The sequence below is a fragment of the Hibiscus syriacus genome, unplaced genomic scaffold, assembly GCF_006381635.1.
Source record: "Hibiscus syriacus cultivar Baekdansim isolate YM2019G1 unplaced genomic scaffold, ASM638163v2 tig00004777_pilon, whole genome shotgun sequence".
NCBI lineage: Eukaryota > Viridiplantae > Streptophyta > Magnoliopsida > Malvales > Malvaceae > Hibiscus > Hibiscus syriacus.
Window position 1 is genome coordinate 145,042 of NW_024062029.1, and position 16,644 is coordinate 161,685.

At 29.6% G+C, this 16,644-nt stretch overlaps 1 protein-coding gene across 3 annotated transcripts in view; it reads right to left on the bottom strand.

Moving 5' to 3' along the window:
• Positions 1 to 8,763, bottom strand: part of LOC120197207 (protein SEMI-ROLLED LEAF 2-like) — a 36,838-nt gene extending 28,075 nt beyond the window's left edge. Inside the window, exons 1-14 of one of the 3 annotated variants that reach the window (XM_039198825.1) lie at positions 8,628 to 8,763; positions 8,178 to 8,342; positions 7,551 to 7,625; positions 6,826 to 6,941; positions 6,099 to 6,213; positions 5,715 to 5,843; positions 4,475 to 4,522; positions 3,918 to 4,072; positions 3,628 to 3,827; positions 3,243 to 3,535; positions 2,947 to 3,096; positions 2,672 to 2,860; positions 2,286 to 2,432; positions 1,420 to 1,495 (exon numbers count right to left, since the gene is read on the bottom strand). In XM_039198825.1, the coding sequence (XP_039054756.1) occupies positions 1,420 to 1,495; positions 2,286 to 2,432; positions 2,672 to 2,860; positions 2,947 to 3,096; positions 3,243 to 3,535; positions 3,628 to 3,827; positions 3,918 to 4,072; positions 4,475 to 4,522; positions 5,715 to 5,843; positions 6,099 to 6,213; positions 6,826 to 6,941; positions 7,551 to 7,625; positions 8,178 to 8,312 (1,828 nt within the window). In that variant the 5' untranslated portion in view covers positions 8,313 to 8,342; positions 8,628 to 8,763. Of the gene's footprint in view, positions 1 to 1,419; positions 1,496 to 2,285; positions 2,436 to 2,671; positions 2,861 to 2,946; positions 3,097 to 3,242; positions 3,536 to 3,627; positions 3,828 to 3,917; positions 4,073 to 4,474; positions 4,523 to 5,714; positions 5,844 to 6,098; positions 6,214 to 6,825; positions 6,942 to 7,550; positions 7,626 to 8,177; positions 8,343 to 8,627 lie in introns of all 3 variants that reach the window. The other 2 variants (XM_039198814.1, XM_039198820.1) reach the window with 2 other exon arrangements.
• Between the last annotated feature and the right edge of the window lie 7,881 nt (positions 8,764 to 16,644).

Consider the following 16,644-nt stretch of genomic DNA (forward strand, 5'->3'; position numbering starts at 1 on the left):
TTAGCCAAGACCTTTCTTCCGTTGGAATATAAACTTCCAAAGGCTTCTTAACCTCCCTCTTATCTCAATAGCTACTCACTTGCTGAACCTCAACGTTAATCGTTCCCACTACCGTATCCTTATAAGACCTACCATCATGAAACTTATTCAGCAACTCCCTTTTCCCCACATCAACTTGGGATATTGATCTCTTCCCACTCGGCTCCTCTACACTAGCACCTCCAGACCCCGCTACAGTAAATTGCTCTCGGTTCCGCGAAATACTTCTCTTCTGGTATTTCGCAATCGACAATGATCTTCTTCTCCCATCGACCAAAATTAAATTAGCATGGGAAACACAATCCTGGAAGTGTATGGAATAATCCTGCTTGTGAGGCTTCCAAATGACAAACTGGACAGAGAGCATAATTCTACAGCTTCTATACTTACAGCACTAAGTTCTTTCACTGCATCAAAAAAATAAACACCAATACTAATCATGGTTTTCAGAACCGGACCGGTTAGCGAACTGGCCATGATATCGGTTCACTGGTTCAACCAGTCGAATCGGTTCGACCGGTCGGAAGAACCGGTCGACATCATAATTATTTAAAAAATTAAATAAAAATATCAAAAATATTTAATAAAAAATATTTTTTTATATCACAATTCATATTCAAATCAAGTCATAACATATATAAGTTAAAAACCATAAAATCAAGTGAAACAAAATGATTCAAATTAACTACAACATAATATTTAAGGTAAAACATATTAAATAATAAATATAATTATATAACTATAATTAAAAAATAAATTTAGGGCTAAAAAAATCATAACAAAATGATATTGTTTGGTTTAATTTTTTTTTAAAAAACAATCTCACATGGCTAAGAAACATAGAAGATCATCCCAACTAACTTCTATAAATAATAGAGGTAATTTGACATTCAAAATCATGGAGTCTTTTGGTAAGTATTGAGTGAACTATTCTTTCACTTCAATCAAGCTCGAATTTTAGACTTCAATCGAGCTTCTAATTTTTTTTTTTGAGTTCAAGCCTTTTCGAGTTCAAGTTTCAATATTATATTTCGAGTTCGAGTTAAATTTCATAATTTTTAACTCGTGAGTTTGAATCTAGTTGAGCTTACTTTTAAATTTTTCAAGTTCGAGTCGAGCTCAGCAATACTCGAGTTCGACTTGGCTCGTTTAACAAACGATGTCGTTTGGTTTAATTTTTTTTTAAAAAAGATAAAATAAAATTGGCGGTTTTTTTCCGGTTTTTCCCGGTTTTCAGCCGGTCCGGTTTGAGCGGTTCTGGCCGGTTCACTAGTAGCGGTTCAACCGGTCTAGATTGAACCGGACTAGGCAACGGTTCCCGGTTGAACCGGCCGGTCCCGTCCGGTTTTCAAAACAATGATACTAATAGATGTAACATACCTTCTTGATCCAAAGATATGCTCCTCAGGGAGAATGCCAATTGAAAACTCCGAACAAGTGCCATGTGACTGGAGGTCTATCAGCAGAAAATTAATCAATAGAGCAGTTAAGAAATAGCTACCAAATAGAAAGAAAACCTCTAATAGTATTAAAAGATATTTAATAAATTTCCAGGAAAATGCAAAAGAAAAGAGGAATATTCTTAACAAAATATCCGGGAAATCCCTCTTAGAAAATCACGATAAGATCCAAATTCTATCACAGCCCAGTTATTGTCCCATGGCACACTTCACTGCAGAGACAAGTTGAACATCGCTTGATAAACGTAACTTAGGTGCAGGCAACATAAAGGTTGACCTTATTATCTCACTTTGAGTTTTATAGATAATGATAGATGGTGCTGACAACCAGAAAGAGACGAAACACTAAATGGAGAGTTGGCATTACCATTTGGTTTGTCTACATTCATGGAAAACATTCACAGTGAGAACTAGAACTTCTAAATATTTCAAAAGGACATATCTAATATCAAATTAAGCACAATCAGAAATAGAAGACACTCTATAAAACAAATAAATAAGTTGTTCATTCATCTATTTTGGGTTCTTCCAAAATGTTTGTCAATTACCAAGAGTAAAACATTTTCCAATTTCGCTATCCTACCCACCCCCTCTCTCTTTTTTTGTATCGTACATCATCACCAAAAACAAGGTAAAATCAATAAAAAAGAGTAAGGTAATATCATAAACAACTAATACTTCTTGAACCTTGTGCGTCAATAAAGGGGATTCATATTTTAGAACAAAGACAGCATAAAAGGTTTTTTTTTCCTCTTTTTGAGAGTAAGCCAGCATAAAAATATTTACCTTGGATCGGGTAAACAATACGGCAAGATAGAAGGAATGGGCCATTGCCTCAAAATTTGCAGGAGTATTATCAGTGGAATTCGCCTGGACCCATATTGATGAAAGAAGAAAACTCACTTGATGGCTGCTTAATCTAAGGGAAGTGAACTGCTGAAAAATTCAGATATGTATGAAAACCAAATAGTATATGAATTGATAGAAACACTAAACAACAGAAAGACAACAATTCCACAACATTTTTCTATCATCCAGAGCATGCTTGAAACTAAATGAGTTCCAATGGGACTGACACATTATTGACACTTGATTTCCATTTTCTTTTAGTCTTCCATGAATGAGTTCTGCTTGGTACCTTCATCCTGAAAGGAAAAGCTGTGACTCCTTACCTTCACAGTTGCACTAACAGACAAGTCATAAGAAACAGCCTCAGAAGTTTTTTTATTTTGATTTGACAACGGTGAAAGCAAGGATGGCATAAGCACAATGGAGAAAATTTTGTGTGCCCCAACTCGAGTTTCATGGTCTGGATGGGACATTGCATGGAGCAACTGGTGAAATAGAGCATCAGGGAAGGTCTGGAACAGATTATAATGTCAGGATTTAGATGCGTGTGCAAGATAAGAATGAATATAACAGTATATTATTACCCGAGAATACTTGCCTTCTTGTGATATGATATGTTAGGGATGGAAGAGATGATTTCTGCCGTTCGTTGAACAGAAGAAATTGTTGTTCTTGCAACAATACTGTTGGTCGAAATATTCTCTAGTACCACAGCCATCATATCAAGAATTGGTCCCACATCTCCAACCTGTTAAATACATACAGAAAAGGAGTTCAACTAAATGGATAAAAATAATATTAATATATAATAATAATAATAACTAGCTTCTCTAAGTATCTTAAGATAATTAAGATTAAATTAGAACTCAGATGTATACAAGGCATTTTCCCAACCTTATTTGAGAGCTCTGAAATACACTTTTCTAAGCCTAACAGAAGATCAGTGTTATATTTATCATTATCACCCCCAGAAGATGATAATTCAGCTGAATTTTGTAGGCATTTTCGTAAATGCTTCACCAAGTCAGCTATTGTACCGATGACTGCCTTTGAGGGCTGAAGCTTTGCATTTTGTGTAAGTTGATTTATGACATTTACAATGTTAACTTGTATACGAGGTTGCTTGGCTACATTCTTATGCTCCATGTGCTTCACCAAGATGGCTAAGAGTTGGTCAGACTTTTGTCCTGTCATTTGAAAAATAAATACCTTAATACCTACAAAATATATATCAGAAAAAGCATATATAAAGGATTCATGCTAAAACTTTCCAAGTAACCTGTTTCTTCCATTAGCAACTGCAAGTACATTAGAAGAGACAAAGCAACTCCCTTCTCTTGGGACCAGTGATTTTCAGCATCAAAATTATGAAAAAGAGGTTCAAGAACACGCCGGATAGTTGTTGCTTCTTTTGCCAATCTGGCTATATTACGCAAGATAATCCTTGACCAATAAGAGGGACTCTTGGAGGTATCACTGCTAAAGATCCAAATGAAGCAAACGATTATATTTGGGCATAGGATAAAATTTATCCTAATGAAATGAATGCATAAAGTAATGAAGACTTACGCAGTTGGATCGAATTCTGAGTTAATTAGAAGGTTTGGTACAGACAATGCCTTCTCATTGATATCCGGGACGGACAAACCATTTTCACCCACTTTACTTCCATTGGCAGAGGACATTTGGAAATCCATGTAGTTCTCCAAGGTTACTGATATGATCTATAAAAGATGGAAAAACAATTTAAGATAAACAAAATGGCCAAAAGCTACTGCTCATTTGCTTGTCTAGTGCGTGCTTTACAATATCTAGAAGGAAATTCACGAGACTAAAGCTGAAACTCCAAAATAAAAATGAGAAACAGAGAGAGAGATTATCCAAAATTTTGGGCAGACAAAAATATACTTCTTGGTAAACATTTCAATGCTCTGTTTCATTCTTTATAATGAAGCTCAGTTGGATAAAAGAGACAATTATTTCAATATTTTCAAAGAAGCTACAGCCAGGATTAAAATATACTTGGTTACATTTGAACAGTCAAACTGTATCATATCAGAAATGCATAAAACTTTTAAGAAAAAAGTGCATTGACTGGAAAGCCACCATAAGAAATGATAACTTACACTATCGAAGTCCATTGATATATGAGAGTGTTCACCCATGAAGCAGACCTAGGCAGAAGTAATGAGAAAGAAGTAAGGGACCACACTTGGAAGTCGAAGAATAAAATACTGAATGAGAAAAGATGTACAACAAAAAAGAAATAGAAAGAAAAAGCAATGTTCACAAATAAAATAACTGAATAAAATTATTTAAAAAGAAAAACTACATGAAAAGTGATCCAGGAATCAATCTGACTTGTAAGGAATTGGAAGCTAACTCAGATTTTACAAAATAAGGTTATTTACAGGTAGATCAAAACAAAAGTACACTTGATAAACCCTTGGAACAAAATTTAGCCACTATATTCCCCTACAGTCATTACAGAAGTGATTTCAATCATATCTAAAGGTCAATCTAAAATTTTAATTGTTTGAACTGTTAACTAGTCTAATTTCAAACTTATCCTATATTATAAAACACAATGCAGAAAAAGCTAAGCCTCTTTCCATTAAAACATATTGCAATAATTTTAAAGGATGCCTTCTACCAGAGGATTTGGACTGTTGCACAAAGGTAGAAAAGGCAGAAGCTACTTGAAAATATTTAAATAAGCTGTATAATAATCTTGCCGAGGCATCCTCTTATTAACTGCTGGACAGTAGTCATTGCCAGTAACTAAATCACTAAATTCATTTTGGAAACACGTCTTGAGAGTTTGAGAGAAATAGAGTTCCTTTGTTTTCTATTTCTTAACACAGTTACAGAAAAGAGTCATGTCCTTTTAAAGGACTTCTTGTACAAGAATTTTAACCTAAGTAATACTCTATTTAAAATTTAAATTAGAGATAAACTAGAGACTTATCCTTTAGGTGAATAAGTCTGTTACTAAACTAATTAACTAATCAATTACAATTACTAATACACATCATATCTACAATCTACAGACTACACGTCTAAATCAGCAGAGTAGGAAAATTGTGAAGGAAATGACTGGAAAGACATGCACACAAACTCCAGCAAGTATAAGATACAAGAAATAATAGAGAAAAGAGAAAACAATTGATGGTTTGAATATGCATGCATGTGTCATAAAGAAGAAGAAAAGTTATGGCTACTTAAAAAAACATTATATGGGCTAATGTAAGTGCATTCATTATTTTGGACAAAAGAGTTACTTTTGCATCCAAAAAAAAAGGAAAAAAATATCAAAATTCTAGAGAGTCCTGTATAAAAAAATCAAAATTCTAGAGAGAACACAACCATGGAAGCCAGAACTTGCAATCCTGCTGAACGTAAACACAAAGCTCTGTTATCATCTCCATCTTCTTCAGCCAGTTGACAAAGTTTAGGAATAAGGCCCTCTAATTGGAACATATGTGTGCCATCCATCTGGTTTTAAATCCCACAGAATTAGAAAATTTTTGCTAGTTATAGCTGAATATAAAGCATTCTGTCTCTAGTCTATTTGGAATCTAAAGCCAAGAAATGGACTGTTATATAATCATTCAGCAGGTCCAAATCCAGTAAGTTGTCTCCATCAAACACTTAAAAGGCCCAGTGATGGAAACCTTAAAATTTCAAAGGGCTATTTAGCAATCCGAGCCAACATGTATGTATTACTCGCATATCAGTTTGACTACACACCTGACAATTTATGAAATCTACAAGAGCATTGCAACCCAAAATCCGCATTTCATCCTGTCGAGTTTGCTCCAAAAGAATCCGAATGATCCCTAATAAACTACTAGCAAAAAGTGGCCTGCAAGAATAAAGTTCTCCCATGAACAAAAAATATAAAACAATGAAGTAAATATAAAACAATGAAGATAATAATAAATACCATATTAATTCTCTACGTACCTATTGAAGTCAATGTGAAACAAAAAAAGCATTATTTTTTTTTTGATAGGAATGGTAGGCCTCGTTAAAAACCCCCTTCATGATTGAGGATCACAATGTGCTTCTTAATCAGCAGAAGGGGGAAAAGAGTGCCTAAATAATTAATTGATAACCACAAATTACAAAACTTAAAAACAACCATACAATCTCTCTTACAAATAACCTACCCAAAGCCTAACAGATAACCCAACCAACCTAACGAAAACATCGTATCTATCCAATACCAGTCCCCCTGCTAGAATTCAGTCCCACAACACAAGCCCCCTCAACAATTATGTGACTATAACAAGGCAATTATTATGCTCTACCAAACAAATAGGTATTGAAGTTATTGATTCATTCTTTGAAACTCCCCTGCTCCAAGCTGCTCACCCCAAAATGAAACATGGCCAGAAATTTGATGCAAAATATATATATATATATATATATATATATATCACTAAATGTTAATATTCCAACAAATCAAACTTACATCTGCTCCTTACACGATGATAGCAGTTTCCTATAAATGGACAATACGGCTTTCACACATCCAAAGTTCTCATTCCGTAAATCCTTGAAGCATCTTTGCTCTAGATTACTTGTAATCTGTGCAGACAAATTGTTTAAAGATGTGAAAGAAAAATCAATAAGCTATTCAGTAAAGTTATATATATTTCACAATATAGTCAATTTCAAACTAATTTCGAACACATCAAGGATACATCAATTAATTTGAATTTTTCCAAGATTTATACCAATTAAAATTTTGCAATCAGTTTCGAGCATTTCATGAAAAAATTACCAACATTGTAAAAAATATTTGCATACACCTCTTTTTAACTAATATAAAATAATCATTTTAAAAGCAAGATTGAATCCTAAACAACTAGAAAATATAAAACATCACTAAGCTTATTATTATAGAACCCATTAGAAAAGAAGTAAACGTGTTCTCAATTACAACGTACAAGTATTGTTTTTTTTTCACTTAAATTAGCAGAGATAAAGATACTTGCCAATAAAATTTTGTGGAAACTGATTTTGCAGAAAATTATATATATATATATATACACACACACACTGAAAACAGGTACGGAAAACTTGCAACAAAGTAGTGGAAACTAACGTTGTAAACAGAAAATTAAAATTTGAGAAATTACATGTTAAAATCAAAATCTTCCAAGAATAAATGAACAAAAAGAAAAGCCATAATACCTCCGGTATTCTTAATGGGTTCCTCGAAGCATATTCACAGAGCTTCGCGATTTTCCTATCATTCGGCTCAGCATCCTGTCAAATCAAAGATAATTGGAAAATTTTTAAGCATATCAAACACCCATTTTCTTCCTTCCTTTCCCTTTTGTACTTGTGATCTGGGATAAGGTTTCTGTGCAGGGTCTGGAATGAGGGGATATGATACCCTTCATGAGACCTAAGGACCATTTCTAGAAGCACATGAATGCCTTACTTCGCAAATATCAGGAAAAAAAATCAATCAATACTGCCACTTCTTCCTCAACGTTCAAAAATATCTAATACCACGGACATTAGAAACTTATGCAACCAAAACCAAAATAGAAACAGCAGTTGTTGTAGAAGTAGATCTTATAAACAATTTATCCTTCTTTGAATTTCTCAACCTAAAATCTATTTCATGTTTTGAAGTCATCAATTAAACTGAATTTAATACTGATAATCAATCATTCACTACTAAAAAAAAGGAACAAGCTAGACTAACACCCATATGCAATTTTCACTATAAGAACCAAATATTAACAAAATAGCTAGTAAAGAAGTTCCCAAAATCAAGTAAAAATTGACAGTAGATGAGCTGAAAATTACCTGATTACGGGGGAAAATTTCAGCTAGCAATTTCTTGTATCTTTTAACAGGCTGTCTTGATCTTGCACGCATCGAAGGGCAGAAGAAACAGAGGTTACCGCAGACGGGCACAACCCGTCTTGACATTACCCCCATTTTTTCAAGGAAATTCAAGTACACACTTATCTGAAAATCCAAATTAACGCGAAAAAAGAAAAATCAACTAAAAATACTAAACAACAATTCAAATAACATGAATAAAACATGCCAATTTACTCATTGATCATAACGTTCAAACTTAAAACAACTCGAGAAACAAAAAAAAAAAAAACTAAATTTCTATCATGTGGCAAGTCAGAATCAGCAGAATTTAAGTCCATCAGATTTCTTATTTCAGTAAAACAATTCAATATTAGAAACTAAAACCAAAGCAAACTTATCAAAACTGAGAAATAAACAAATAAAACCCACCAATTGAAATCTTCGAAACTCCTAATCTACTAAAAGAAAACTAGCTCGTAAGATCCCCGATCTGGGTTAGCCCTGAGGAGCTGTAAAGAGAAACGGTTCAACGAAAATAGTTCCAGAAATTTTTATTTTATTTTTTTCAAAAGGAAAGTTCAACTCATTGATCATTCATTCTACTAGTTTTTAACGCGATGCGACTTAAGTCTTAATCAAACATTCAATTATTTCTAATAATCTACAAGGCGAACGCAACTAATTTAATCTTATCAATCTAAAAAATAATCAGTCTTAATAATTATTATTTTAAACATAAATTGAATTAAATTATTATGAAATTCTTATAAACATGTTTTTATATTTTCATTTTATATTTTGTTTAAATATAATTTTTGAACTGAGATGATATTACTAAGTTAAGCAATATTAAATTGAAATATAAGTTATAAAAATAATATTAAAACAAAAAATATTTTACATTAATAAATTTATTTATAAAGATTTAATTATCAAATAATTATGAAATAATATAAATTTTATATCTAAATATTCTTGGTCATACATATAAAATTCAATTAATATGTTTCAATAATTTTACGTGTGTGAAAAAGATAATAACACCATTGTAATAATATTTAGAGTATTTTATAAATATAAGTAATTTTTAAATTTTAATTCAATTAATACTTACTAGTACTAATATGATCAAATTCAATTAAAATTTTAAATATTGGTATAAATAATAATTTTATCATCAAATTAAAATAAAAATATATTTAATTAATTGTTAATTTATAGATTTTAATTTAATTAATATCTATTTAATCAATGGAATATCTATCATGTAGTTTATTGTCAAAATTAAAACGATATTTATTTTATTTAGATTACCTCGAAAATAATTTTTTATTCAAATAGATGCTCTAAAAGTTATTTATCATTTTGACACTTGATATCCTTTTCTGCTACGTACACAAAGATGCGTTTTTGTTAAAAGTGTATTTTATTCGTTAATCAAGTTCAAATGATTAAGAGATTATAAATTATTTGAGCGTTTATTATCAAATGATTAAGATTTAGAACAGATACTATTATTTGTAAGTATTTTAGATTAATAAAAAAAAGAATTTTGTATGAGCATGAGTTAGGCGACATCAACGACGTGTATGTATAAGTCTTATGTTCAATCGCTCAATAAATATATGTTTAAAATGATATATTTAGACATTTGAAAACTCTTTTATCTAAATAATAAGATATTTGAAAAGTTCATTGAAGTTTTAAATCTCACATTGTTTAGATATATGAATTTTCAAGTGTTTAAATATAATTTTTTAAATATATATTTATTAAATAATTGAATATAAGACTAATATACGTGTCATTGTCGCCCAACCCAACTCGTGCCTATACAATTACATATCTTCGATAAGCACCACACGTATTTAGCCTATATGACATAAAAGATATTAATTTGAGAAATAATCTGAAATGAATATCCAAATAAAAAGATTTTTAAATAAGATATATTTAGATAAAAAAAAAAAGGCATCGTTAAACTGTTGGGCGAAAGATGAAAAACTGATTAGGTCCCTTAATCTGTGTTATTTTTTAAAATAATTACAGGCTAATTATATTTTTTATCTATATTATCTTATAGTTTTTTAATATTTTTATTAAATAGAGATATATTACATTTTTAAGATAAACATATAAATTTATACTCATATAAGATGAGAGTGGGACAATATAAATGTTTTTATCTTATTAACTTTTTTTTTTTAAAAGTTAATAACTCTTTTGAAAAATATATTTAGAAGATAATATATTTTGATCAAAATACATTATCTTATAAATATGTATTTATAAAGACTAATTGTTATATATATATATACATTGGTTAATATCTATTTATACAATTTAAAATTATTTAATTTTATATAAATTTAAGATTGTTAGATGAATGAAAATAGATGACTGAAATTGATTTTTGATTTTTTAATGAATATTTTTTTTATTACTATTATATATATATATATATAGTTACTGTGTTTTTTTTATATATTTGATAAATAATTATCAAATATAGTTCCTCGTTAACATTGTGGAGATAAAGTGACGGAGCCTTTAGATATTTTGCGAAGGGAGGATGGCCCGCGTGTAATGATCTCATTAATTGGGTACCGTGTTTTACTGGACATTGACTGTTACTGTAGCATATCTTTTTGAGCACGATTATTCAAAATGGAAAGCTGCTGCTGCGCCTGATGAAAAAACACGGACACTTCCGAAACTTAAGGGAGTAATTGTTTACTTGTTCTACTTTAATATTTTTTATAATTTAATACGAAAATAATTATTTACATTATATTTTTTATTTGAAGTGTTTAAATTATTTTGAATAAACTATATAACGTTTTATTTTTTGATATTATTATTTATTTTTAATTTATTAATCTATTATAAACCGACCACTACAAAGGCGAGGATCACTCTTTTGATTCAAATTGTTTCATTCGTAAATATCAAAATCCAGATCTTTAATCTTATACTTATCTCAAATTAATTGAAAAAATAAAATAAAATCGAACATTTGTTAAAAAATGTGTCAGCCAATAAGGGCACACAAATGATTTAATTTTTACTTTGCTCTAATTTGATTAAAATATAAAACTTAAAATTCTTAAATTTGTAGATCTTTCCTCTAATGCATGATCTTGAAATACACATTGTACTCTGTTTTTTAATAGTTTAAGGTGATTAAAATGTAGTATTTATTCAAAATTTATCTTAGCCATTAATATATATATATACTCGCATATACAACTGCCTGAACTCATGATTTTTAGAGATAATAACATTATCTTTAACACATTTTGGTATTGCTTTTGAAAAATACTTTTAAAAAGTGACGTATAAAATACTTTCAAAAGTATTTTTAAAAAAAATATAATTTAAAATTTAACTGTTTGCGAATACTGTTAAAAATTAATTTTGAAAAAAATAGAACGTCCATTTTAGACATTATGTTGTTATTTAAAATTAAATAATTGAGGATAAAAATATAATTTTACTCTAAAAATGATTTTTCACTACAAGAATTAGAAATTTAAACTTTTGATATTATGTTGGAAATTATTTTCCTACTATGCTTTTAAATCAATTTTTAAGTACTTATAGTGTGGAAAATCACTTTCTTATTGTCAGAAATATTCTTAAACTGTTAATTTATATAAATTATGATTGATTGTACTTGCACTTATTGTATTTATAATTATAATTGTACTAAGTATATTCTCCTAGAAAAATCATCATCATTCGGTGCATTAGCAAGGTCGATATTATTCTCAATTAATTTATCTATTAATACTTTTTACAATTTATGTTTAAAATTCATAGTTATTTTCTTTTAATAATATCCATAGTTATGTTTAATAAGTTTATTATATTTAACGTTAAAGAATAGTGAAATAGTTTTGAACAAATGTGGTGCAGGCCAATTAATGTTCCATGCAGATGGAACTCAACAACAATGGTGGCAGATGATGAAGCTTCAAGGAGTCCCCACTACCGCCTCCTGCTACTCCTGCGGTGGCATCCACGTTTTCTATGACGCCTTTGTGGCCGTGGTGAAGAAGCAAAGACGACGGAAATGACAGCCACCGGGTTGAAGCTTGGGGAACGGTGGAGGTGGAGTCTGAACCAGTTTCGGTAGTATGAAGGTTGAGTAAACCATGGTCAGAGAATTGACCACCGTGCGGCTGAGGCTGCTGTGAACGGAGGAAGACAGTGTTCTATCGATTGGGGCCGGTGGTTTCCGCTTGCTGCTGTTGTTATTGCTCGTCGGTGAAGTGATGGAGAGGAAGGTTTAGGAAAAGATGGTTGTTATGGTGAAATGCCATGGAAACGAATAAAAGAAAAAAAGAGAAATATGACCGCAACGAATAATATGTATGATTTTAAAAAAATATAAAGATGATTGTTTTTTTTAGGGATGGGCATAGGGCGAGAAGGGGTGGACCGATTTTATGGCCTTCTCGATCCGAAAATATTTTACTAAAACCTGATCCTGTTCCATTCCGATAATTTTAAATAGGGTAAACTACACCAATGACGACTAATGTTTAGGTAAATTTTTGTTTTCATCACTGATGTTTCAAAAGTTACAATTTGGTCATTATCATTATCGTTTGTTACAAATTGGTCACTCGTCGTTAACTGGCGTGACGGAAAACACACGTGGCCTGTTAACTGCTGTTAACATGCTTATCTGGATGGTATAATTACACAAATAATCCATGTTATTGATATATTCTTTCAATTTGATCATAGTTTTAATAAATTAAAATATATTTTATTTTTAATTTTTATAAATAATGATATATTTTTAAAAAAAAGGAAATAAAAAATTTAAAATTAGTTATAAAAACCTCGACTCAGATCCGAATATTCTCTCAGCTCGAATTTTAGACTAAAACCTCGACTTAGATCCGAATAGATCAATATTTTAAATAATTAAAATAACATATTTTATAATAATACAATTATAATTATTTATTATATTTAAATTATTAAAATAATATATTTTATAATAATTTATTATATTTTAAAAATTAAATAATATATTTTAACATTAAAAAAATAAAAATCTTTAAAATCTTAAATATATTATATATTTTATATCGGGCCGAGTCAATGATTTTTCACCTTAAATCTAGCCCCACCCTGAACCAACTTAGTATATAACCCGTCCTGTCCCGTCCCGAACCACAATAAAAAAAAATCCCTATAAAATCAAATCGGATTCAAATACTTTGACCATCCCTACTCCTTCCTCGATTTAGAAAAAATAAGAAACTCATTTTAATTTTAGAGTTTCATATACTTAATATTCTACATTTTCACGTATAATAATATTGTAGATAATGAAAACACGCGTGAAATTTAAAAAAAAAGAGAAATAATTCCAAATCGTTGATGTTGTTAAGTTTTCAATATCCAGTACTAAACTGAAAGTTAAATTGAACGTTAGATATAATTTTAAAAAATATAAAGTTTAAATATTAAAATACAACAAAAGTGATAATTTAAGTGATAATTTAAGTATTAAACGTATAGTTTACCATATTTTTTTAAAAGTTGTTTTAATATTTAAAAAAAAGATTTTTTTACCCTCGAATTCATATGTTTTTGTCAAATTAAATCAATTAACAATAAATAATATATTTTTTCATATTTTTAATATTTTTTGAAGTTTTTCATATTTTTATAGTAATTTTTATAAATGTTTATAACTTTTAATAATTTAAATATTTTGTAAGATTTGATTTTCAAAATATTTTCTGAAATATAAAAATTCTGTATAAAAATATTAATTTAAAAAAATGAAATAATTAACATCAAATTAACAAGTTTATTATTTTTTTCTGTCGATAATATAGACAGATAATAAACTAAACGTTCCTACGATAAAACAACAACGAAATTAACAATATTTACTCCATTATTATCCCTTTCCACTTCTTATCTGATTTTATTTTATATGTTTCAAGATTTCCCACAGTAGATTATTCAAAATATTCAATAATTAATGAATTTGTTGTTATTATTTGAAGTCTCAAGTTTGAACAATGTGTATGCAAGAAGTACGAGCATTTATTATCAAAAGATTGAGAGCCTTTAAAGAAGAAAATATTAGCCATACTCTTTCTATAATAAAGTTTTTTTTTTGATAGTCGGAGTTTTATATATTCAGAACTTTCTTTAACCTATTAACAACGCACATAGCCTGCAGACGTAACTACACGAATTCAATACCTCTAAAGATAATAACATTCCAATTTATTTTTAAAGCCATTGGGTTCTTTTCTATAACAAAATTATTAATGTTTAAAAACTTTATAATAAATGAGAATATGTTATTATCAATTAAGGGTATATTTGAAAGATTATTAAGTTATCATGTTTAAATATAATTATTTCTAATTATACAAGTGTGATGTATTACATCAAATTATTTTATATTTAAAATATTTATTTTTAATCTTTACGCATTATAACAATTTAATCCTAATTTTTAAAAATCTAAAGAAGTTATATAAATTTCAAACAAAATGAAAAAAATTATGATTTTTTTTAAATTTTAAATTACAAAATAAAAAAATACAATTCCTTTTCAATCTCTTTCATTTTCTCTCTCCATACCTAGTCCTTTGTTGATCATACCTAGTTTTAGATAATTAACAAAAAAATTTAAATCGGATATAAAATTTAATTTGGCAAAAAATAATTTTAAATTTTATTTATTTAATGTAACTTATTTGATACATCTACTATATTTTATATATTTATATATTTAATTACTAACACACAATAAATAATTAAATATCTTAATTTTTATTGGGTAAGAGTTTAATGGGTTAGTGTGTTACTCATTTATTGGGATAAAGGTATCTAAAATCTCAATTTTTTATATTTTCGGATAATCTGAAATTAGTATTTATTTGATCCGTATCCGATCCCATTATCCAAAAAAAATGAATATCTAAATTTTTAGATCGAATCACTGAATCGAATTATCAGATCGGACTTTTTTATACAACCCTAATTATTATAATACCTATAAAATCTGAACAACCTCGAATGATGAAAAAAGAAAGAGAAACTCATATTTGAGATTATGTGACAAAAAGACATGACCAAACTCGAGCCTAGAAAACAACTATATTCTTTCCTGTTGAGCTGTCTCCAACCCTTTTGGCTGACTAATTGTTAAACAATTTTTTTTTTTGGATAAGTAATTTATATTCCATCAAGAAAAAACAGACATGCTACTACAATCAACAAGTTACCTCAAAACAAACCCCAATTCAAACATAACTGCCTGTTAACATCATCAATCCTAGGCTTGCCATATCTACTCAACTTAACTCTAACAGCTAACTTTATACTATTAACAAGAGCATCAACCGAGCGAGATGAGCGTCTAAAGAGCCTGTGATTACGCTCTTCCCAGACCGAATACAGCAGACCAGTCCAAGCGAGCCTCAAGATTCGAATTCTGAGGGATTTGCCTTTCAAGTTTGCTATCAGCCAATTGAAAAGATCCTCCCAGTTGGTCAGAGTATAACAAACACCACAGGAAGTTAGAACAATATCCCAAACTTTCTTTGCAAAACAACATTCAACAAAAAGGTGATCACGAGATTCAGAACTAGAGGCACACATACCACAAACATTATCAATAGCCAAGCCGAACCGAACAAGCCGATCTTTAGTAGGCAGCCTATCGAGGATAACCATCCACGAAATAAGAGAGAACTTGGGAATATGGGCAGGAAACCAGATCAGCCTGTGCCAGTTAACCTTCACCCTACAATCCCTGATATTGTCCCAGATCCAATTACCTCTAATAAGGGAAAAAACAGTTTTAAATATGATAGAAGAAGTAGTTTTAAATCAAAGGGAAAAAAGTTTCAAAATTTTAATCTAAACTCTACTTTTAAATATATTTTTTTGGCAAAATTCCAAACTTTATTTAATTTGATAAAATGATTATCAATAAGCTCTTTAAAGGCCTCAAAAACAGAGGGGGGGAATCATTATTGGCCTACAGCTACAAGTAAAGCCAACAAAAGTTAATTGGTCCACTTACATTAACTGAGGAATATTTTTAGATATTTGTTGTAGTTGGTTTTGATTTTTGTTATTATGCTCTCTAAAAGTTTAGGTGTTATTTTCATGTTTTCTGTTTGCTCTTGTATAACCTATTTAAAGAATCTCTTGCTTATAGAATAAACAAGTTGAATTCCTCTACTAGTTTTGTACAATTACGATTTCTCATTCAACTCCGAGGAGTTAAATGATAAAAGAGAATATTGATCTCTCTAAAGATCATATCTTTAAACAACGCATTCTCAATAAATTAAAAAGGTTATGAATATATACCAACATGTAAACACCATAGGCTATTCAAAGTCAATATAGTTGAAAGTCTAGGACAGACAGTCAATCTAGATAAAAA